A 24,307-nucleotide genomic window follows, 5' to 3' on the forward strand; every position below is an offset into this window, starting at 1 on the left:
AAGAAAGAAAGAAAGAATATTTTCTTTTTTGGATTTAAAGGTTTAAAGGCAATCCCAGGGCAAGTGACCAAATGACTAAGCAAGGTCCCTATTTAACATATCAAAATGGACTCTGGTCAGCATCACCCAGTACCTATGGCTTCTCTAAGCACCTATCCCCTATGCTAAACATCTCCAGCCCAGGGAATGGACTTCGATTCTCTTCCCCCAGTTTCTGAGCCTATAATTATTCAGTCATTTTGAGTACACACTCCTTTGGCCTCTTTTCCTCTTGGTCCATGTTTTCTTTCATGGTAAGCTTGCCAATCCGTCTGTCTCTTCTTTTCTCTCCCCTCTCGCCTTTTCTCCTCTCGTGGTTTAAGTAAGTCTGGACTCTTCCAGATGTCTCCAGCTACTCTTTCCTTCCTACTTACAACAAACCATTTCTTTTCCTTAACCATATCTAGTAGTGGTCATGTTCTCATTTTCCTTGACGAAGTAGGAGACCCAAGCTGGGTAGACCTCTGTTACACACCTTTTTTCTACAAAAAAACCTTGCTGTACTTGAATGTCTGCTTTTATCCTAATCTGCAAAGACACAATGGAAAACATGGCCATCTGCCAAGTGGCTGTTTTTTTGTAGTTTTGGTTTTCCATTTTGTTTTATTTTCTTGTTTTACTACTTGCCTTAATTTCAAATCTTTTATAAGCTTTTGCAATGTGAGAAATAAATAACAATGTATGAAGCAAAAATTTATTTTACAGTAGGTGGATGTTTAAGCATTTGAAGTCAAATATATATTCTACTGCAGAAATGTTCACTGGATACAGACATATCTTAAAAAGGCAGGACAGACATCTTGTCTGAGAAAATGACCATGTTCTTTAAGTTCACAAAAACTTGAAAGTTTGTACACATTTACACATAATGAGTACAAAAGAAAGTAACTGAAATTCAACAATGTTCTTTTATACGTCCTAATAGATGATTTTCTAAAGAAATGTCATTGTACAAGAAACATGCTGATTATCTTCCTATCTTAACTTTAACTGATGCAACTAGAAATTGAAAATACAATCTATAACAGTGATACTTCCATAGTGGAAAAGAGCTGTTCAAAGCCCATTAAAGAAATTTGAACTTGGAATGTCAGTAACAAATGAAGACTTTGTCTTTTGTGTTTTATTTTGTCCTTCCATTTTTGTCCTTTCCTTACTGTAACAACAGAACATAGACTAAAACACTAATCTGGGCTTTGAGGCAATGCAAAAACTGTAAGATAATTGTGTGCTGTATTAGTTACATACTTTTATTTGAAATCTCAGAACTTTTAATATGTCAAAGTTTATATTTATAATACTATTTTTCAGTCTTACACTTCATTAAAAGTCTTATAATAGTTTCTGTTTCAATGTCAATTTTTCAGTAATAGTATTGCTCCACCTGGTGGTAGAAATTACCATTTTTTAATTGTCCATTTTTTAATACTAAAAGTAATTGAGGTATCAAATTTAAATCTTGATTAAAATAATATATTGAAGTATTTTCTAATGTTCCAAGTTAATTTATGTTAAAATGTATTGAAATTAAACTACAGCATTTTATATTTAGCTTTTCATTGAAATGAAATTTTGGGACTATATATAGCTCATAACAGAATATTTTTGCTTGACTTAAAATAATTGAATATATTATTCTTTTAAAAAAGAACACTAAAAAATATCTAAATATAGGTAATTTTGGTAACTATCCAACTTATGTATTTATCCATGTTGTGTTTATCTAGGGTTTCTCTGTGTTTTGCATCCTACCTTATTTTATTGGTATTTATTAATCTTATTGATACTGATTGATGCTTCTAAGATCATGTTTAATAATTAATCCACTTAGATAAAATTGGCATTTGAATATTTTCTCAAAGTAGTTGTGATTTATCATGCTCCATTACTGACTGTGCATAGTTAAAATGTTACATCAGGACGTTCTGAAATAAATAGTGAAACAATTACATATAATTATAGTCTTTAGCTATCAAATATTTTTGAATTTGATTTATAAAGCTATCAGTGATTTACTATTGATATCTATATTTTAAAACAGAGCAAACAGATTTCTATGCCTGTGCAAATTATGTGTCTCTTTTTAGGCATCTTCCACCTGAAAGTTCCTGAGTCTTCTCCTATTGGTTCAGCGATTGGACGGATAAGGGCAGTAGATCCTGATTTTGGAAAAAACGCAGAAATTGAATACAACATTGTTCCAGGAGATGGGGGAAATTTGTTTGACATTGTCACAGATGAAGATACACAAGAAGGAATCATCAAATTGAAAAAGGTATATAGACGAATTTTCAGAATGTTGACAAACTATAAATAAAAAACAAAAGCAGGGAAACTGATAGCTACTTTTCTACAACTAGAAATACTTATGAAATATAAGCTCACACAATGTGTATCTATGTTTCCAGATGTATATCTTCAGAAGAGCATTAAGACCTCTTAATTTAGTCAAGTAACATTTTAAATGTTAAGATCAATTTTTAAATAAGGTATAGAGAAAACTGCTTACGCTAACATAGTTGAAATGATCAAATTGTAACTACTTAAAGAAGCACATATGTAATTGGTATTATGCATAATTGTTAATGTTACCTTAAAAGACTACTACTTGTGTAGATAAGATTTAGGACAGAAAAGCCATTGACTACTATTACATTGCTATTCTAGTCAAAGCTTGAAGGAAAAGAATTGACATAAGCATGGACACCTAAGATCTGGCTTATGAGGATTCTTTGGGGAAAATGAACTGTGTCTGATGGGAGAAGTAATTTGTATAGTATTTTATCAGGAATTTGTCTTTATTCTGCCCATTTTTCTAAAGTTCTAAATGAAGATCAATGTAACAAATGATTTAGTGGAATTTAGCAAGAAAGTGATGAGGGGATCTTTAAATAATTATGTAAAAAGTAAAATGTTTTAAAGAAAGATAAACAGAACGGGAGTTGAGAAAGGAAGTATCAGAGAACTGGAGAAGGTGCAGGGAGGCAGAGACAGAATAGCTAACAGAGATGCCATTCAACAGAATACTTAGGGAAAAGGGTACTGACAGAGAGTGAGGTTTAGTTTTGCCAACTTGACAGAATATAGAATCACATGGGAACACATTCTTAATTAGATGTTTCATAGATTAGGTTAATTTCTGGATCTGCCTGCATGCTTCCATACTCCCCATCATGATGATAATGGATTGAATCTCTGAAACTGGAATCACAAGCTACCCCAATTAGACGATTTGTTTCTAAGAGTTGCCATGCTCATGGTGTCTCTCCACAGCCATAAAACCCCTAACTAAGACAAAAGGGGGTTATACAGAGAGCAGATAAAGCTAGGAACTGTGGAACAAAGTTTCACTTCTAAGAAGTACCCATAGAAAAGCACTGTGTTTGGGTTTCTATTATGGTAATGAAACACCATGATCAAAAGCAAGTTGAGGAGGAAAGAATTTAATTAGTTCCACAACACTGTTCATCACTAAAGGAAATCAGGACAGGAACTCAAACAGACAGAAGTTAATACAGAAGCCATGGAGGGTAATAATAAGCTGGCTGGGTTATTTATGATGGCTTGCTCAGCCTGCTATATTACAGAAGTTAGAACCACCAGCTGAGGGATGGCACCACTCAGCAAAGGGCTGGCCTCCTTTCCCATCAATCACTAAGTAAGGAAGTGGCCTACAGCTGGATACTATGGAGGCATTTTCTCAATTGAGGTTCCTTTATTTCAGTTAACTATCTTTGGTCAAAATGACATAAAACTAGTTAACAAAGGCACTAAAAACCTCCTGACTGTAGCTGTGAAGGTAAATCTCAACTGGTGGAGGCATCAAAACACGAGCTTTCAGGACATAGATGATTCATCAAGCTGGGTTGCAGTGGACCAAGCCTCTGGCTAAGACAGTGCTGTGTGAGCTGTAAGGGTAAGAGGAGAGGGATGGGACTTACTAAGCTCTGAAGTCTATAAAATTACATTCTAAACTACAGCTGATGGACATTTAGCTGTAAGATTTGATGTTTTCTCCTCTGGATATTTATTTCACTTCCATTTTGAAAGATGAAGTTCATTTTGAGCTATCAAAAGTTTGGAGTGTGTGTGTGTGTGTGTGTGTGTGTGTTTTATTTTATAGCAGCCTGTACTAAAGAGATGTTAGAATTTTACGAAGAATTAGTATTGAAACTAAAATTGTTTACATCCAATATATTCTGATCAGGGCTTACCCCATCCTCTCCACAGTATCCGAGATTCTCATAACCCCGCATACTGTCATCTCCATACCCTTTTCCTTAAGAAAACAGATAAGGAAATAAAAATGACAAACAGAAGAGGACAACAAAATGAACAAACTAACACACAAAAATGAAAAAGAAAGAAACAAAGAAAGAACACAAGAAAGGCATAATATACAGGAAAACACCCATGCACACACACACACACAGAGTAACATACACCCCCACATACATACATACATACATACATACATACATACATACATACATACATACATACGTACGTACATACATACACACACAGTAAAATTCTGGAATTCTAGCAATGAGGCTGGAGTTCCAGAAAATTACTGGTAATTCAGCATAGCTAAATTGAAAAGCTTTAGGTTTAGTGAAAAACTCCATCTCATGTTTTCAGGGCTAACTAATGTGGTTTCTCTCTTCCGTGGGGTATACTATAACTATACCCACTATTTAAACATTTCTCAGATTCCCATAGTTCTTTGTATTGGGAAGAAGCCCTCTGGACTTTTCCCAAACCACCCATCCAAAAATGTGCTTTAGCATATCTATGGTCGCCATGCTAATCTGTGTTTAATCCCTCATATTGATGAGACTTTATTGTAGCTTGTGACATTCCTAGGAGACACAAACTCACATCAAGCATCAAACTCCATTTTCCTTTGGTTTTTGCATACTATTTTCCCCATCTTTCACAGTATTACAAACTGTATAGTGGGATACCCATCAGGACTGGGCTCTACAATTCTGCATTTCAGTTGTTTGTGGTTTTCTATATTTTCTCTGTCTGTCCAAAAGACAAGTTTCCTTAGTGAGATATGAGAATTAATCTCTTCTGTGGGCATAAAGTATTATGGGGTTAGGGATTATAATGGATTAGTAAAGAAGCAGCTGTAGCCTTCCTCCAAAATCCATAACTTAACTAGCCAAGGGTAGTTGGCTAGCTGTCTGGTACCAGGCATGACTTCCCTCCTGATCAGTGGGCCTTAAGTTAAATTAGTAAGCTATTGCTTACATGCAAGTTATATGTGCCATTACTGCACCTTGGTTATTGTGCTTCATAGGTATCATATCTGTGAATGACCATTGGTTGCTTCTTTTCTAGAGTATTTGTTTGGTTTTCATCCATTTTATCTTATGTTTCTTGTTTCTTCCTGTAATAAAACATTATTCATTGTATTGACATTAAAATCAATATTTACATCTAATTCATTACCATAAATTTTCCAACATCGAAGTAAAATTCAGTGGACATTTGTGGAGCAGCTACTGAATACTAGACTTACCCAAGACTTGGAAGATAAAGTTGAAATAGAAACATTTTTGTACAGCCTCTAGCAGTTTTGAGATGTGGGCTGACTTGATAGTGGTAAACTAAAGCTGGAAGTATATACATTGCTATAAAGTGTCAACAAGCACATAGAGGGAAGAGTCTGTTAGAGAATTGGTCAAGAAAGACTTCCAGCTGAAGGAAGCAAGCTTAACACTGTGATGCTCGGATAATGTATGTTCCCAGAAAACCTGAGCAGTAATCTTTCCAAAATCTTTGATGAAGAATACTGAGAAAGAGAGTCATGTCAGGGAAGTGAGGAGAGGATGCTGGGAAGAGAAAAGACCTAAGAGGAGAAGGAAAACCAATAAGCAGGGTACAACTCTGACACTGATCATGATAAACAGCCATGAGTTTAGACTAAATCATTTTCATAGACCCAAAGCTCATTCACTCGGGTCGCATTAATGAAAACTGTGACTGAGGAGAAAGGATAGAAATCGCCTAGTGATGGTACCACATACATAATCCACTGAAGTGCTGTAGGCTTGGAATAGGGTGCTTACAGACATGAGATGCACGGACTGATGATGATACTGCTGTATTTTCGAAGAGAAAAGTGCGCTTTTATAGATACTCAGCCTCCTTGGAAAATTTTATCATTCATTTGAGTAACTCTAAAGAGTTTACCTAAAATAAAAAAAAATGCAGCAGATGTTGCAAGAAAGCTTAAAATTCGGTATCATCGCTCATTGATTATGTTATACTGCATGGAAAAAGATTTTTCTATACCTGCACACTCATAGATGCATTTCTTGATTAAAAACTTTGCTAAGGGTTCTTAAATAATAAAAATATACAGGTGAAAAATTTATGAAATTTCCAAAAAAATTAACTTGATCAACATCCACTCTTTTATTTATTTATTTATTTGTTTGTTTGTTTGTTTATTTATTTATTTATTTTGATGTTGCATTAAGACTTGACACATCTTCTCATACACGCAGAGAACCTAGCTGGGACCCATGCATGCTCCATGATTGTTGCTTCAGTCTCTGTGAACTCCTATGAGCCCTGGGTATTTGATTCTGTCTGTGTTCTATGTTTTTGTGGTATCACTGACTCCTTTGGATCCTAAAATCCTTCATCCCCATCTTCAGTGGGGTTCTACAAGCTGCACACAATGTTTGCTGTGGATTCCTGCATCTGGTCTCATTAACTGCAGAATGAAGCCTCTCTGTTGGGTTAGGCTAGTCTCTGGTCTATGAGTATAGCAGAATATCATTAGGAATCATTTAATTGACTCTTTTTTAGTTTATATTTATTTATTTTTGTTGTTGTTTTGATCAGTAGTGTTTGGTTCTATCCTTTGACTCTGGGCTGTCCTGCCTCTAGTTCCAGTTAGACCAGTCATGAGTTGGCCACTCCTACAGCATTTGAATGACCATTATGCCAGCATGTCTTGTGTGCATGACAAATTGTAGGTCAACAATTTTGCAAATGTGTTGATGTCCCAGTCTCACAACTGGAAGCCTTAATTGGTTATAGAAGATGGCCAGTTCAGGAGCCATATCCCCCATTATTAGGGGTCTCTTCTAGGGTAATCCTCGTAGATTTCAGGGTGTTTTTCATTGTACGAGGTTTCCATATCTCTCCCTAACTGTTGGGACCAATTGAGTCCTGGCCTTCAGCTGCTCTTCCCTGTCTAGAGCCTTCTAATCGAATTTACTAGAAGCTGTTCCTAGCAGAGAGGATCAAAGGATGGGATTTTTACCTGTTGGCCATTGATTGCAGGGTATTTAAGCCTCCATGGTGCTATTAAAGAAGGGTTTTTTGGTACCAGTGTTGGAAGGTCTGTGAGTGGGTCTGTCTCTGTGTGTGTATTCTCAACCTCCAGCCCCTTGCCCGAAGTTTGCAAACTGGGTATCCAATAACCTCTTTTAATACTCTCTTTACTTCCTGCTAACCCCTTCCCTGATTTCATTCTTTTCCTATTCCTACACACTCCCCCATTTACCTGTATAATCTCTTTGCCCTTCCCTGGAAGATCCATGTGTTCTCCCTTGAGCTGATCTTGTTTCTCAGATTTTTAAGGTCTGTGGACTGTAGTATGATTATCCTTTATACTTAACACTTAATATCCACTTATAAGTGAATACATACCATGCTTGTGTTCCTGGGTCTGGGTTGCTTCACTCAGGTATGACTTTTTTTAATAGTTTCATGATGCCCCTTTTCAGTGTCTCCCAACCAAAGTATAGGTACAATGGAGTATCAATTAGCCATTTAAAAACAGAAACAGAAACAAACAACAAAAACCCAGCAACAACAACAAATCATATTAATTTTTAAAGGACATTGTCTATCTTCTTTGGCAAATGTATATTTTGAATTTTCAAACATCTAATCAACATATTAGTAGGAGGCCACTTTGACATTATTATTATTAGAAGTCACTCGATGGAAATAAAGATGAAAACAAAAGTCTATACAAACCTCAGGTTACATTATGTTCTAAAATTAGTTAGAATATTCCCCCCTTTGCAGTCTCAACATGGAAAGCCAATGTAAGGGTTTCAGTGAACAACGAAGTTCATCAGTCACAGTTTTACCTACACCGAATTCATTTAGAAGGTCAAAACTCTATTTGAGAAATGAATATGTAGTGCTTTTAAAAGAACTACTTTAGATTTCAATTAAAAAATTAAGAGATGCAACTAAGGAATAAAGTGTGAGGTTCTTGGCTTTTTATGATTATTTTCTTTCTTAGCATCTGCTTTAAGCTTTAGAATGTTCTGTGCTGTGAAGTGAACATTTCCATTGTGGTTTATCTTTTATCTCACCCTTGCTTCCTATTTACTACTTTCATTTCCTTCTTGTCCTCGGAGGAGCAGTGATGTAGGTAGAAGAATGCAGTGCTCAGGTTTCTATGAGCTGAGGAGAATGGAGAAAGACATCCTTATTTATTTTAGTTTTAAACTCAGCTTTTATTCATTTTATGAAGATTCAGACAGAATGTCATTTCTCTGTCACTTTAAATTCAGAGTAACACCATGACACTTTAAAAACTTCTTCAAGGCACCAGATATTAAAAAAAAAATAAGGACACTGACTCACTTCATATCATAATGTACTGAGCTAAGAATAAAATATCAAAATCATCTTAAACATTGTTGAGAACTGTAGCTATAGGAATGCTAGCAAAACAAGAATAAAAATGTCATCGAATTTGTTCTCGTGTAAAAAGTGAGAGATGGGTAACATTGAGTAAGAAAATGTGATAGTTTAAAAGCTGCATGAATTATATTTTTAAAATTAATAATTAATAAGTGAGAATAAGTTGTGTATTTCTTTAACATCTATACAAATAAAAACATAATTTAGTTAAAAACTTTTCAAAACAGAAACTACAAACTTATTCAAGGAAATATTTTTGGTGTTTTATCTCTTGTCTGTGTAATTATAATATTAGAATGAACATTTATGCTACAGAAAGTCTGATTTAGTAACATGCAAAATTTCACCAATAATTCTGTACTATTTCAATAAAATACCTTTTATTAACCAACAAGTGATAATATAACTTTGTTAAGTAAAAAATCAAAATGTTATTCTTTATTATAATTTAAGCAACTCTACAAATTCAAAAAAATCTTAAAGTTGTTATGCTAGCTTGCCCAAGTTTTATTTAACATTTACATAAACTATAGAAGACATTAAATTCAAAGCAGAATGATTTCCAGCATAGGTTATCAAATTCATTATTTGTTTTTTTTGCAAACAATGGGCAGGTGTTAATGAGTTCTATTGGAAATTTTCTATAATGTATTTGCTGACTAACCGGTAACTTTCCAATTTCCTCTTCCTTTTAGCAATATTGAAGACTTTACATTCCTTGTCAGGTAATTCGGTAGTTTAGCACCACCATGTGGTTGGTTTGGAGAAAAACTCTGGAACATGACAAAATTTGTACATGCATCTGCTATTTCTCTGATCACTTTCGTATCTACTTTGTTATGTCTTATTCTAAAGAAAAAATGTTGTAATCTTTATGTCTATGAACATTAGGTTTCTCTTTTAAAAAGTATCTGGGTTTTCCTTTAAAAAACACTTTAACTGGCACTGGAGGAGTGTTAAGAGTGCCCTCTGCTCTGCCAAGGGGTCTAGCACCCCATGGCAGTTCACAATTGTCAATAACTCTAATACCAGGTGATACAAGACACTATTCTAACCTCCACAGGCACAGCAGGCATGTGGCAATCAGCGCATGCTATATATATTTGTCAGTCACTATGAATGTATGTATTGCACATACATATAAAATCCTTAATTCAATTTTCTAGACATCTAAACATTCTCAACTCTAACTTTTTAAAACTTGGCAATACTCAACGTAGATTTCTGTGCTATATATTATATTTAAAGTTTGACTTACTATTCAAACGATATAGCAATATATTCCATATCTGCTCTCTACAGAAATTTTTATATTTGGAGTTAGAGATATGACATTATTGCAAGTAGATAAAGGATATTTTATTTAAGCACAAGGACTTGGTTCAGATCCATATTCATCTTGGAAATGAGACTACAATCCTAATGCTGTGGAGGCTGTTACAGGAGGATCCATTGGGTTCAAAGGCCAGTGGAGTCTAAGTAAATTGATGAGTTCCCGTTTTAGGGAAAGAACCTACCTAAAAGCATAAGATGAACAACAATAATGGAAGACATGTCCTATGGACCTCATATAAAACAAGAAGTCCTTCATAATAAGGTATAAATGCATGTACTTACATCTCCACATGGATATACATGCATATATGAAGCCTCACATAAAATGTAGGTATAAATGCAAAAAATATTCTCCTCCTCCTATTTTCTCTTTTACACTTCCTTAACTATGAATCTGGCGAACCTGCTTTCCAGTCACTGAACCCACTTTTGCCAGCTTTTTTTTTTTCAGAATCACAGTTAGCACTCCACTATCTAGCCTATATTTTGACCTAAGTCTACTTTGTTCCTCATTTCTAACTTTGCATTGGCTTCTCTTCCTGCCATCCCACTTACTTTTCTTTTCTATCCTTTGCTCCGGAAGTGAGTGTATGAAGCTCCGTCTGAATGTCCTCTTGAGTCCTCTGGCATTCAACCCCAGCAAGGTACAGAAGAGGCTGCACAGTCTCTGATGCCATTTTGGGTATATTCAGCAGACACAGATAAGTAAGATTACAGGACACCAGACTGGTTGCAGTTCTACACTTCATCACTTCATTCTTTCTACAAAGAAAGCCCTGCAGGATGAAGGTCTTCGTTAATCTTTTCCCTACTTCTTTCTTTATTACCAAAATGCAAACATTTGACTATAATCTCCTATGATGCATATGGTACATGTTTTTAAACTATTTGTTTTCATTATGTTTTATGTCCCCAAAAGTAGTTCACTACATTTGTAGTTTTGCTGCATAAGCAAAAAATATCACTCTAGTACATAGAAGGTTTTAAATTATCATTGGCTAAAGGAGTACTTTAGGTTGGCTTACTGTTCTCATTTTTGGTATATTGATTTTTTTATTTTTAATTGCATGAAACACAAAGTTAGCTATATTTTATAAATATTAAAAAATAAAGTTAGTTACACAAATGGAAAACATGTGGTTCAAAGAAGAAAGGTAACTCTTTTAGACAGATAAAGCTTGCTAGAAATCATAAGTTTAAAAAGCATAGGTGTTCTACCATGTGAATAATCTGTGTTAAGAAATTATTTATACTGTATTTAATGATACATATGTGTGTTTTAAAATCAATAATATAGTATTTGATTAGATATTTTGTTATTTTTAGGAAAATATTTGCTGAATCTGTGCAGAGAAGTACTAAATGTTCTTACAGTTTTGTATTTGATTTGGTTTGCGTTGTATCAACTACTGGATGGATTTTAATATTGGTCATTAATTGCAGTCATTGGAATAGTGCCACTTAATTTTAAGTTAATTTATTAAAACTGCCAATATTTGGCAGTATTGTAATAAATGTGGAATCAAGTAAAAATATTTGCATAGAAAAAAATGAATGAATATCTAATGAATAGTTTTGTTTTAAGATTTTTTGAACAAGCTGCAAGAAAACTGTATTTCTTAAATTACATAATTTATTTAGAAAATATTTTGCTTGAAAATTTGGCTTTTATTGTACACATATACATATGGAGGAATTATACTTCAAAAGTTCAAGTTTCAGTCTGTTTCTCCCTTACAGGCGCATTCTTACCTGGTACAGAGACATCTTTGAATTATTGAGTGCTGATCACATTTTATTGAAATATTGATTTGAACACTTGAACTCTGATTGTGAAATATGCTCAGTCTCTTATGCCTATTTTCGAACAAAAAATTGAGATTACTGAGCTTAAAACTATGTCTCTGAAACTGATTCTTTCCAAAACCAATGTCTTTCTGATTGCTTTATCTTTATTTTCCAGGAAGAATAGTAAGTTTACTTTACAAGATTATGTTGCCAATATGTTTCTGGACTGCCTTAGTCTGTTAAAAACTCTGTTTCAAATTCTTTGTCCACAAGTGATCTCTTCCTTTTCAGATAATGACACCTTCTGATCATGAGTTCCTTGAAAACATACCATTTCAATGACAATTAAGAATTGTTCAACCCTGCAAGGCAGAATCTTCTTAGTGCAGGATGTATTTTTGTGAGAGTGATTGATTGCCTTATTGTGTTGATGAAAAATGACGCATGTTCATCACGAAATATGGAGCAAAAGGACAAGAGGATGTAAAGATTGACTAATGATAATTGCTGTTGGTCAAAATATTAGTGACCATGTCTTTTATTCAGGACTATTCAACAGGAATAATGAATTGCTGCCAGGATATGAACCTTAGGGACCATTTCCACGCATACAATTGCTAGCAGACTTTATTTGCCTGTGGTTTAGTGCTGATATTTATTTTTGCACTAGATTTTGGTCTGTAATCATCCTTAATTTCTATCATTTCTGTGACTGACTATATGAATACATGTATCCTTCCTCATAAGTAGCCTCTGAGAAGGTAGCCCAGGCTGTTTTCTTCACTTGCTTTGAAAACATCAACAAATTAGATTGGAGTATCAATCATATTTCTAATGAATAAGTACCTTCCTTATAACTGTATACTTTGTTTTTCTTTAACACTTAATAGCTTGATGGTTGATATGCTATTAAATTAAAAGGCCATTCCCACAGTCAGTTTTGGATCACACAATACAGATGCTAGCCATCCTTGGGGACAGAGTAATAATGATGATGACGACGATGGAGCATTCTGTGTGCTCGTGATACTTAGTTTTAAATTCATCAAAAAGCCGACAATGAAATCCATCAAATTCTACATAATATTATGTAGAAGCAGGAACTCTAGAATCACGTGGAGAATAACTCACCTAAAGGTTAACAACTTTTACAATCATTGAAGTTGAGAAAAAAATTATCTGATTGTAATACTCTACATAGTATTGACATAACAAAAATGTAAAAGGGGAAAGTCGCTATATAACTTTAAAAACTCTTATGTATTTATTTATTTGTTGTTTATTGTTATTTTGAGACAGGATTTCTCTGTGTCCTGCAACTCAATTTGTATCCCAAACTGGCCCGAAGGTACAGATCTGTGTGCTTCTGCCTCCGGCTTGGATTAAAGGTGTGCCTCGCTACCCGGCCTAATTCTTCTTTTTTATTTAGGGAGATACTAAAACTAAATATTCCACTTCAGTAAAATTGTCAGCGCTTATTGCATAGCTCCTTACAACGTGATTTTCCCCCGAAAACCTGGCTATAAGTGACATATTTCTAACTAAGGGGTGTCACACGCAGTCTATCGATCTATTTTCCCAATTACTTTCTTAAACATCTAGAAACAATTTTTAAGATCTGATGGGCTGTGAGTAGTGTCAGAAGGTTTGCATTTACTTTGTATTTATTGTGCAAAAATGAAATACACTCAGCTTCACAAAATTCAGTTTCATCACGAAGAGTTCATTTTCTAAAATTCTAAATGAACCTTGATTATTTTGTACTTCTTTTAAATGCTGGCACTTTATGGGGATCATTAGCCAATTAAGTTCATTACCCCTAAATTAAGATGGTAATAAGAAGAATGAGTGGTTACATGCAATCAAAGGGCTGACTGCTGATTCTCTCCGCTCTTACTGAGATGTAGCGGGTTATGAGGAGAGGTTGCTTAAGTGTCAGGGCCTTGAAGAAGGAACCATGACTGGGATGTAACTGTGGTGTTTCTCTTAAAATTTTTCTCTCCAGCCGGGCAGTGGTGGCGCACGCCTTTAATCCCAGCACTCGGGAGGCAGAGGCAGGCGGATCTCTGTGAGTTCGAGACCAGCCTGGTCTACAGAGCTAGTTCCAGGACACGCTCCAAAGCCACAGAGAAACCCTGTCTCGAAAAACCAAAAAAAAAAAAAAATTCTCTCCAGATCTCAGTATGTAAATTTTCAGTTGTATAACAAACCTATACATATAAATAAGTTATTTCCTATCTCTGTCTGTCTCTCTGTCTCTTTCTCTCTTAACCTTAACTAAAGTTTTGCCTACTGTTTTAAATCAGGAGTTCTGAAAAGGAATAATCTAGCCTGTCTTCAAAATAATGACTATTAGAAAAGAGAAAGGGATTCAGAAGTTCACTGTCCTCTCTTTGCTTGAAATTGACATATGAGTAGGGATCCAAGTTCATTCAGACTGGTGAAGTTTGTAAGCAATAAAAAACCAATAAATAAATGAATTTCAGGTTTATCTGGAATGAATTTTCATAGTTGTACAAGTATAAGCATTTCAATTTGTAGAAGAAAGCAGGGAAAAAAGTGACGAGAAAGTTTTACTCATACTTGCATCCTTGTTGTAGGGAGAGACCACTTCCCTACTGCCTGGCAACTTACACCTGAAAATAATCTCGCAGAAACTCTATTCATTAAATCGCTGCTTGGCCCATTAGCTCTAGCTCCTTATTGGCTAACTCTTACATATTAATTTAACCCATTTCTATTAATCTGTATATCACCATGAGTTTGTGCTCTACCAGCAAAGTTTCAGCATGTCTGACTTTAGTGGTGGCTCTATGGTTTCTCTCTCCACCTTCCTTCTCCCAGCATTCATTCAATCCTCGCCTACCTAAGTTCTGCCCTATCAACAGGCCAAGGCATTTTCTTTAGTCATTAACCAATAAAAGCAACACATAGAAGAACCTCCCATATAATTTCTGCATTTCTGTTTAAACAACAAAGGAAGGCTTTAAATTTAACATAGTAAATATACATATAACAAAACAGTTATCAAGCAAGAATTACAGTTACAACATTTGTATCTACTTTATCTTTTATCATAACTAAGGAAAACTATAACTATAAATTTATTCACTCCATCAAGGACTCCAGAGGATATATTACCTAAGTAAACAGAAAGTACAGTGTAAGCAACTTCTAAAACTGTAGAAATGACAGAGACATCTCACTGCCTAGACAATCACACCAAGTTCTTTTGTACCATTGGTGTATCCATCTTCAGCCTAGAGGCCCAAAGTATCCAGCAGACTTTTCCATGAACCAGGAAATTTCAAAGACAGTTCAGTCACTTTCTTCTGTATCCTGAAGAATGTCTTGCAGAGTATTTCATGAAGCAGAAACCCTGAAGGATAATCTTACCTTTGGCAAGTTCAACAGTTATTTTTCTGTGGGTCCTTCATATCCAGTCAAGCATTCCAAGCAAGAGCAGTTTCTTGACCAAATGGCTAACCAACACCATAAGGAACCTCTTTGATACCCATCTTCCTCTTGAAGTAATTAGTGCTGCCAGGAGCATATGTGTCTCATTGTCATTAAAAGTATTATGTTCTTAAACATTTTAAATGCCATATTCTGAAGATCTCTGAAAGATTTGAAGAGTACCTTTCTAACTGAAATATATCTCTATACATCTAAAAAATCTAACTAACATGACTACAAGCTTAACTATTATAGATGATTATCTATTAACCTATATTTCTTAATTATACATGAATAAACACAATAACTTTATCAAGAGCAGTCATATACATAAAAAAAGTTTGACCTAAAACTTTTTAGGTTAATATCAATAACCCAAGATCCATAACAATGCAAAGTATCCATCTTTATAGCATATCCCCCTTTAAATGTAAAGAAACATTTATGCACAATATTTTGGAATATGGGCATAGTTATATCTCACCAAACTGCTTCCTGCTGTTTGTCGGCCAAAGTATTTTCTTTGTGGTGGTATTTACAGCAACCTTTCATGGGGTCTTGTTCCATCAAATCATATTTGTCTGGAAGCAATCTATCTTCTGTGGAAACAAAAGAAGAACCTCTTTTCCAAAGCAATATATCTTTAGACCCAAATTTGGAATATTGATACACTTATAATATACACGTTGGTTTAGCTTAGCAGGCCATACAATATAGATAGCTCATTCACAGTCAAAAAATTCAATATAACACAATAATATACATAATCCCGACTCTTTGTGTATAGTACATCTTTAGGTGGCTTGTTTTTCTTTACTCCTTTTAATCTGACTGTCTATACTGTCTCATTAAAGATTTTAACCTTTTTTAAAAAGTGTTAACTTTATTTTATGACTCTCTATACTCATTTTCCTCTCTCGTCCAAGTCTACATACATTTATCCAACCCTGTGACTAATCTGGATTTGTATTTATTGCGTATCTGTAATTCTTTACTGTCCAGGAGAACTTTTTTAAAATGCTAATCACTTCTTAAAACTTAAGCTGTGCCATTACTAAGGTATATAAGGTACTTCCTTCTTGCCTGCAAGACAATGCTGACTCAGAGAGCAGAAATGGAGCAAGCATGAGTGATGGAGATATTGCCTGCTTTCTGGAAAAACACACAACTAAGCTGATAAAAATAAGTGTTTGTGAGATTGACATTAACAAATGTGGGTTTTTTTTGTTATTTTCAACATTATGTTGCTTAATGTATTCTGAATTTTGAGCATTTACAAAACTAACTTTTAATTCAAATCAACATATACTCCCTCCCATCTTATATATAATTCTCTTTCAGAACTTTCAAATGGTACATGATGAAAATCTTACTTCTTTAAATGTATTAATTATACACTATGGCGTTGTTCTAGAATATGTTAAGATAAAAGAAACATAATGTACCGTCAGCATGTACCCCATTAAAAGGAAAGTGTGAAAATCCCTTTTTATAAAGTAAATTACAATATTAAGAATTCAAACTGTTTCTCTAACCCCTTTGTTTGTCACGAAGACCCTTCAAAAATGTGTTTCTCCCTTGTCTTGTGCTAACATTTCCAAGATGAACATTCTCATGCTTGTAGCGGTTTCTTCTTTCTTCAACATGAGCAATATTTGTTACTTTCTCCAGGCAACTAGCTTTCCTTTGGGCTTGGATGGACAATGTTATGCTGCCCATGGGACACAATGTTAAGTGTGGTGAGACCCACCTGTCATCACAGCACTAGGGAAACTGAGACTGCTTGATTGTTAATTCAGAACCAGCCTAAGTGACATAATGAGATTCCTTGTCTACAGCCACTCCTCCCAAAATGTGCCTAAGTGCCACAATGTTCCTAGACAGCAATGATTTCAGTCATATGGAGATGAAAGAACAGATATTTGCAAGTGGGACCCATCTAAACTGTATCCGTGCATATGCACAACTGACTTCTTCTTAGATTACTTTCAAGGTCATCTATAATTTACCAATATGCTCGAGGTCATGATGCTTGGTGATGTGTTCTGGACAATGCAGTTCAGTACACATTGATCTTGCATATAATCCTGGGATGTAAGCAACTTTAATTACCATTGTACTTACTTTAAATTTTTATATTTTCTTCCTAATAAAATATGTGTGCATTTAAGACTTTTAAAAGAAAATGGTACCAGTGGAAAAATAAAAGAAAAGCGAGTGTCTAGCATTCTTCATGCACCTGGAATCTAAATAGTCAGACAATCCAATTTCATTGTTGCTCTATTTTTCCAAATTCACCTATCTTTACTTTTGTCCAGTAGATGTCAGTATTGGATAAAAGCAAACTAGCATTTTCCTTAATATTTGCACATTGCTTAGGAGAAACATAAGTTGCCCTGTCTACTTTGATGTGCACATGTAGACATTTTCAATTCTGTGTATTTACATAATTAACATTATAGGTTACTTCTACATGCTATTGATCTTTAGTGTTCTTAAATATTTACCTTGTGTTTCCTCTGCCCCGTGTTTCTCAAGAAGGGAAGCTGAAAATGTAATTAATTGGGAGCAGCTGACAGGTTGCTTAGAAACAGTATTCACCAATTCTGCCCAGATCTATGTAAACGTGAATCCTCATTTTGTCCTTCTTACAGCCTTTGGATTTTGAAACGAAGAAGGCATATACGTTCAAAGTAGAGGCCTCCAACCTTCACCTCGACCACCGCTTTCACTCTGCTGGCCCCTTTAAAGACACTGCTACAGTCAAAATTAGTGTGCTGGATGTGGATGAGCCTCCGGTGTTCAGCAAGCCACTTTACACCATGGAGGTTTATGAAGACACTCCTGTGGGGACCATCATCGGGGCTGTTACAGCCCAAGACCTAGATGTGGGCAGCAGTGCTGTTAGGTAAGAAGAACAGTTTTTAATGGGCATCAGACAAGCAAAGCTTAACTATGCCAACATGAGAAAATGAATACAATTACTAAAGGTAAGGCCAAGAAATAGCAGAGAATGTGCCACAAAATTTGATGAATGCTTATTAGTATAAGGATAGAAGTATTGCTATAAAATTCAACAGAAACAACCAATAAAAATCCCTACAATACTGTTTACAGTGGTGTCATGCTGGACATATCACTCAAACGTCATTTATAAAAGAGACTGAGCAACACAAATTTAAACGATTCTCAAGATTAGTAATGGGAGAATTTAAAGACATGATTCTTTTAGAAAAGGCAACACAAATCTCCCACCCTTAACATTATAATCCACATCACCAACTTTCTTATCTTCTCACAAATCAAATCAATATAGTTATTCCAAATAAACATTCCCAAAATTCTTAAATTTTTCATTATTAACACAAGAGTCTCACATCTAATGTCTCCTATAAATAGCAGCTAAACAAGACATAGGAGAGATTCTTGGCTAGAACCATTCTCTGCAAGTTCTTATCTAACAGTGAGACTTTGAAAATAAGTAAGTTATGAGATTTGAAAGTATGTGTCATGTAAGGTTGGGCCACATATTCTTATTCCATATATAATATATGGAAGGAAGTAGCAATGTTACCTTCATAATTCCAAATCCTAACTGGATAAAGTCCACACAACTTGCAAATCTATAAGAAATGCCATTTTTTATATCTGGGCTTGGATATTGGAACAATATACTCAATCTTTTCATCTTATACCAGATTTTTTTGGACCACAAGCCCCCAAATAATGACAAAGAGACTTGGTGTTAATTATGAAAAATTTAGTCTTGACTTAGATTTGTTTCTAATACCTCTTATAACTTTATGTAACCCAGTTCTATACATCTGCATATTGCCATGTGACTCACAGGTTTTATCTCTCCTTTTTCGTGTCCTTCTCCTTCTGTATTTGGATGTTAACCCTGGCTTTCTCCTTCCATGCAATTTCTCTGTCCCAAGAAGGCCTGTTTATCCTCTGCCTTCCTAGTTATTGGCCATTCGACTCTTTATTAAACCCACTACAATTACACGTCTTCACACAGTGCCTAGGAATATTCTGCAAATCATATTTTATTCAAGTGGGAACTCAAAAGAAGTACAACTGATTAATTTAAGGGGAGACAAACAACTACTGGAAACTCAATATTTCAGTGGAATGCTTTCCAGGTTCTTAACTGGAAACTAGCTATTTTTATGCTTCTTATTATTACCAAACCTTTAAAAACTATACACAGACATACAGTGATTGGTGAGAGATTTACAAAACTGCTATATATTGGTGTGCTGTCATTTGTCAGTCATGTTGCTGAAGCCCTTCTCATTCTTGCTGAATTTTATTGGCAATAAAAAACATCTGATGAAGAGATTTATATTACTTTTTGTAGAACATTAAATGGTTATCATAACCGGCTTTCTTTTGAACCACCAACTAGCTCCCGATCATGACATGGAGAGTTAATAGTTTTTGAATGTTTAGCCTTACCTTAGCTCTTATTTCTTGCTAGCTCTTATAATTTGAATTATCCTGTTTCTCTTTATCTACATTTCTTTTACCTTTCTTTCTTTTTTGCATGTCTCACTCTGCTTCCCCCAGTTTTGGGCTGTCTGGTAGCTTCCTGACTTCTCATCCTGAGCTTGTCCCTCTCTTTTTCTCCCATTTTCTCATCCTTCTTCTCTCTTCCTATTTATTCTCTCTACAGGCAAGGTTCACCTATTCCTCTCCTGACTAAACTATTTGCTGTTCATCCTTTTAATAGACTAATCATCTACCTTAGGTGGGCAAGGGGAAACAGCAACACATTTTTACATAATTCAACAAATGCAGCATAAACAAAAGTAATATACTTTTATAAATTGAATCAAATGCAGCGTAAATAAATGTAACACACTTCTACACAGAATGAGTAGTAGTTCACAGCATAAACTAACGTAACACACCTTTGCCTAGTTAAAGTAATATTCTACAACATGTTATTTCAGAAATGTTAAATGTTTATAACAAATGTGAAAATGTATATCTAACTCTCCACAGTCTAACTATTGGTAGAAACAATGGCTAGTTCAGCAAAAGAATATTTATGTTCACCATGGCCCTGGATAGCTAGACTACACACAAAGTTGTTTCATAAAAGTTGCTCGGATATTGTGTTAAGAACAGTGACAAGGCATAATGATACACACAGAGCAACAAGAATATATTTTCAACTAATAAATGTGGGAAGTCTGCAAGTGAACTATATTATTAGGTAATAGGACAGACACAAAACACAAAAACATGGCTACATGAGGGAAACAATAGAAAGTCATATTTTATAAAAAAAAATATCTTGCAACCACTGTTTCTTTAGGCTTTGTCACAGATGCTACCATCTGATAGTCTGACTATAAGTTAATTAAAGTAATATCCTCACTTTACTTCTCATGAAAAGCACTTACATCCCCAAAAGAACAGACACAGATGGAGCTAATTGATCCCTGTGAGGAGTTGTCAAAAGACAAACATATTACTGAATGACATGAAACCTTAGTTCCTTGTAGTAAACAAGAAACTTGAATCATGACCGTTGAGAAAAACATGGGCCCTGAGTCATCTTTTTTGTTGTAAAAATATACTTGCTCATTTATTAATAATAGGAAAAAATATGTTCTCAAATCTATAAAATGTAAAATTACATCATATTATTCAATTTTATATTTGTGTGTTTTATTTTCCCATCTTTTGCAGCATTTGATCATGATTTTCCTCTTTGGGTATTTTTATAAGTCTTACCGATCTCATAGTCACCCTTATCATACTAATCACATCAAAAGCCAAAAATGGAATTCCTTTATCAAGAACTGGTCTACCGCCACAGAAAGGTTTACTTTGGTTTAATATGCATCATATAGGACACAGGTGGACCTTATTCCATCTTCACCACCAGTACAGCCGTGCTCATTTCTTCCTACCTTCACTTGGCTAGCCTTTGTCGTTTGGTATGTTGTATGGCTGATATTCCAGCACTGTGACTAAGTACCCAAACATATCTTATTTGAGGGAGAATGGGGATTTTCAGATCAGGTTGAGTGGGTTCAGTCAGTTGTTGTCACTATGTTTCCTTACTTTGGCAACTTCTGATAATTACTCTCTAGTGAGACAAAGCTGTTCAACCCATGGCATCTGATTTCAGAAAAAGAACTAGAAAAGGCTTTTGAGAAGGAAAACCAATCAATTTCATACACCTATACTCTGCATTATTTAGCAATTCCCTAACTCCTAGTATTCCATCCATCTATGAATTCACAAGGGGATAATTCAAATGATGAATCTTTAATTTTTGTGATATGTTCATCTCTCACTATCCCATCAGCTAGCAAATAAGCATTGACTATACAGGCCTTCCGGGAACAATTTTAAATACAAACTATACTATAGTCTGGTTTCCTACCTGGCATCTATTTTTTGAGGTTCTGCTTGTTATTCTGACATTTTTAGGAAAAGATATCTCATGAGTCACATAGACATTGGATATCTGCTAATTTTCAGCATAATATCTAATAAACTTGACATTTTATCACAAGTGCAGAAATCTAAGCACGGCAAAACAACAGAATTCTGGAACAGAATTACCACCTCCCTAAAACTGCTTATAAAATGAATAATTGACTTATCCAAAGGGAAAGACAAACATTAGAAAATTATTCATAGTTTTTCACATGCTTGTGTGAGATTTTTTGAGGCTAAAAAGAGGAAGGAAGAGCTGATATATTATAATTTTTGCACCTTTTAAGAACTGAGCATGTGACTTATTATGGTGTTTTTTTTTTTTCTATCAGTATATAACTCCACAAGAGGAATCGTGTCTATACATTTCTTCTGATGCAATCCATACATCTCGAATACAGTCTAACACATCATAAAAAGTGAAGACATTTCCTTAAATAAATGTCATGATTTGTGTTAATTTATCTAGCTAGTACAATAACTCTTTTGTTTTGTATTTTAGACTTACATATTGTTTGAAGTCTTTGAACTTTTTTTTTCAGCATGTATGCTTGCCATGTGTGTGTCTGCCACCTCTGAGGGTCAGAAGAAAACTACTGAATCTGATCTGAAATTATGAATAGCTGTGAGCTACCATGTAGCTGTTCAGAACTTGCTCATTGTCCTCTACACGGTGACAAATTCACTTAGCCTATAAACCTTCTCTCCAGCTATGAGAGTTATCACAAAGATAGAAAAGCATATAGGAAACTATAAAGATTTCTGTATTTCAACTCTTGTATTTATGTAAATAAGTTTATCCCTATTAATTAGCTTAGGAATTACTCCCAGAATGACCACAATTATAATTTACATGGATAGTTTTTATATAAACAACTGTTTGTTTACATATATTTATGTTTATATACATATACATGGATAGAAGAATAAAGAAGGAATATATAATATTTATTCCTTCTTTCTTCTTTCTATTCCTTCCTTCCTTTCCTTCAAGAGGCTCTTTCCACATATTGCTGGATTTCCTGGAATTTATATAGATTAGGCTGGCACTGAGTTCACAGAGATCTTCCTGCCTCTCCCTCCCTTGTGTTGCTTTCAGAAATGAAGGCACTCACCACCGTGCCCCAGCTCTCATACACATCTAATTTTTTATTTATTTTTGAGATTATAACATAGCTATTGCACTTCTCTGTCCTCTATCCTTGCTCCAAACCTTCCCATATACTTTTTCAAATCCATTGCCTCATGTTTTCAATTGTTTTTACATGCATACATGTATATACAGACATATTCTGAAATACACGAATACAACCTGTTCAGTTCATATAATGTCATTAGTATGTATATTCTCAGGACTGACTATTTGGTGTTGAATAACTAATTGGGCTCTCCCCTAGAGAAGACTGTTTCTCCTGCTCTAAGCAATACTTGGTTTCCTTTAGTCCTATGTGTATTGGTGAAGCCTCATGGATATTTTGATAGATCTAAGATACATACATTAATTTTTTCATTATAAATACCAAATGAAAGAAATAATATATAAGCCTCAAAGGTATTCTGTATTTTAATAACATTTTAATTTGTCTTGTGACTGTTTGTTTTCATTCTAATATCTATTGAAATAATCATTATTTTAAGGAAACAGGCAAAATGTATTCTATCTTCTAATTAATAAGCATAGTATATGAAAAACTTCTTACACTATAATCCAGAAAAGTAGAGTCTATGAGGATGAATTTTTAATGTTTACACTAAGAAAATATATCTTGGTTTCTATGACAGAAACTATTATTCCTGGATTATTTCATTAATTATAAATAAAGCTAACCACTCTCATTTAACAAAAGCCTAAACTGAATCCACTGAAACATATATTATGTATTCTTAAATCATTTATAGATATGCAGGAAATAAACTCACAGACACTATCGAAAAATGTTAATGACGAGACGGAAATACTATGGGTAAATTGATGTTCATGGTGAGATCAGGAAGGTAGAAGTTAGTAGGAAGTACCTCAATGGCACTCAAGGAAAAGTAAACCATTATAACAAGTCGTAATATAGAAACTGCAGCAGTGGCTGAATTTGCTAATCTCTGGGGTTTGTTCTGTCTGACTTGCTGCTGCTATGCTATTCTTAGTATTTAAGACTCCCAAGAGAATTATTGTTCTGAGTCAATTTTTGCATGAAGTCTACTTGCAAATGTGCTGAAGGTATTTAGTTTCCATTAGCTGTGTTTATGGACACTAGGGAACACAGGGATTTCTTTACTAAAATAAATAGCTGAAAAACACATTAAAAACATTTTTTTTTTCTAAGAAAATGACAAAAAAGCTGGCTCAGGTGATTATGGTTCAAGTCGTTAATCTGAACTAATTGTGTTTACGTTTTACCTTCTGAAAGGTAGGTTATTGACTACCTTGCAGTACTGAGGAAACACATATTTAACACATCTTTCCCTTTACTTATTAGTTATCAAATTACTTTTGTACAATGTTTATTACCAAGGTTATTTGAAATTTATTTGGGCCGGG

General features: G+C 34.5%; 1 protein-coding gene across 2 annotated transcripts in view; it reads left to right on the forward strand.

Annotated features, from left to right (window-relative positions):
* Cdh12 (cadherin 12) overlaps window positions 1-24,307 on the forward strand; it is a 783,606-nt gene that overhangs the window by 736,230 nt on the left and 23,069 nt on the right. For both annotated transcript variants that reach the window (XM_013349767.2, XM_026783769.1), the window contains 2 exons: window positions 2,127-2,314; window positions 17,964-18,217. In XM_013349767.2, the coding sequence (XP_013205221.1) occupies window positions 2,127-2,314; window positions 17,964-18,217 (442 nt within the window). The remainder of the gene's footprint in view (window positions 1-2,126; window positions 2,315-17,963; window positions 18,218-24,307) is intronic.

The sequence above is a fragment of the Microtus ochrogaster genome, chromosome 19, assembly GCF_000317375.1.
Source record: "Microtus ochrogaster isolate Prairie Vole_2 chromosome 19, MicOch1.0, whole genome shotgun sequence".
NCBI classification, from domain to species: Eukaryota; Metazoa; Chordata; class Mammalia; order Rodentia; family Cricetidae; genus Microtus; species Microtus ochrogaster.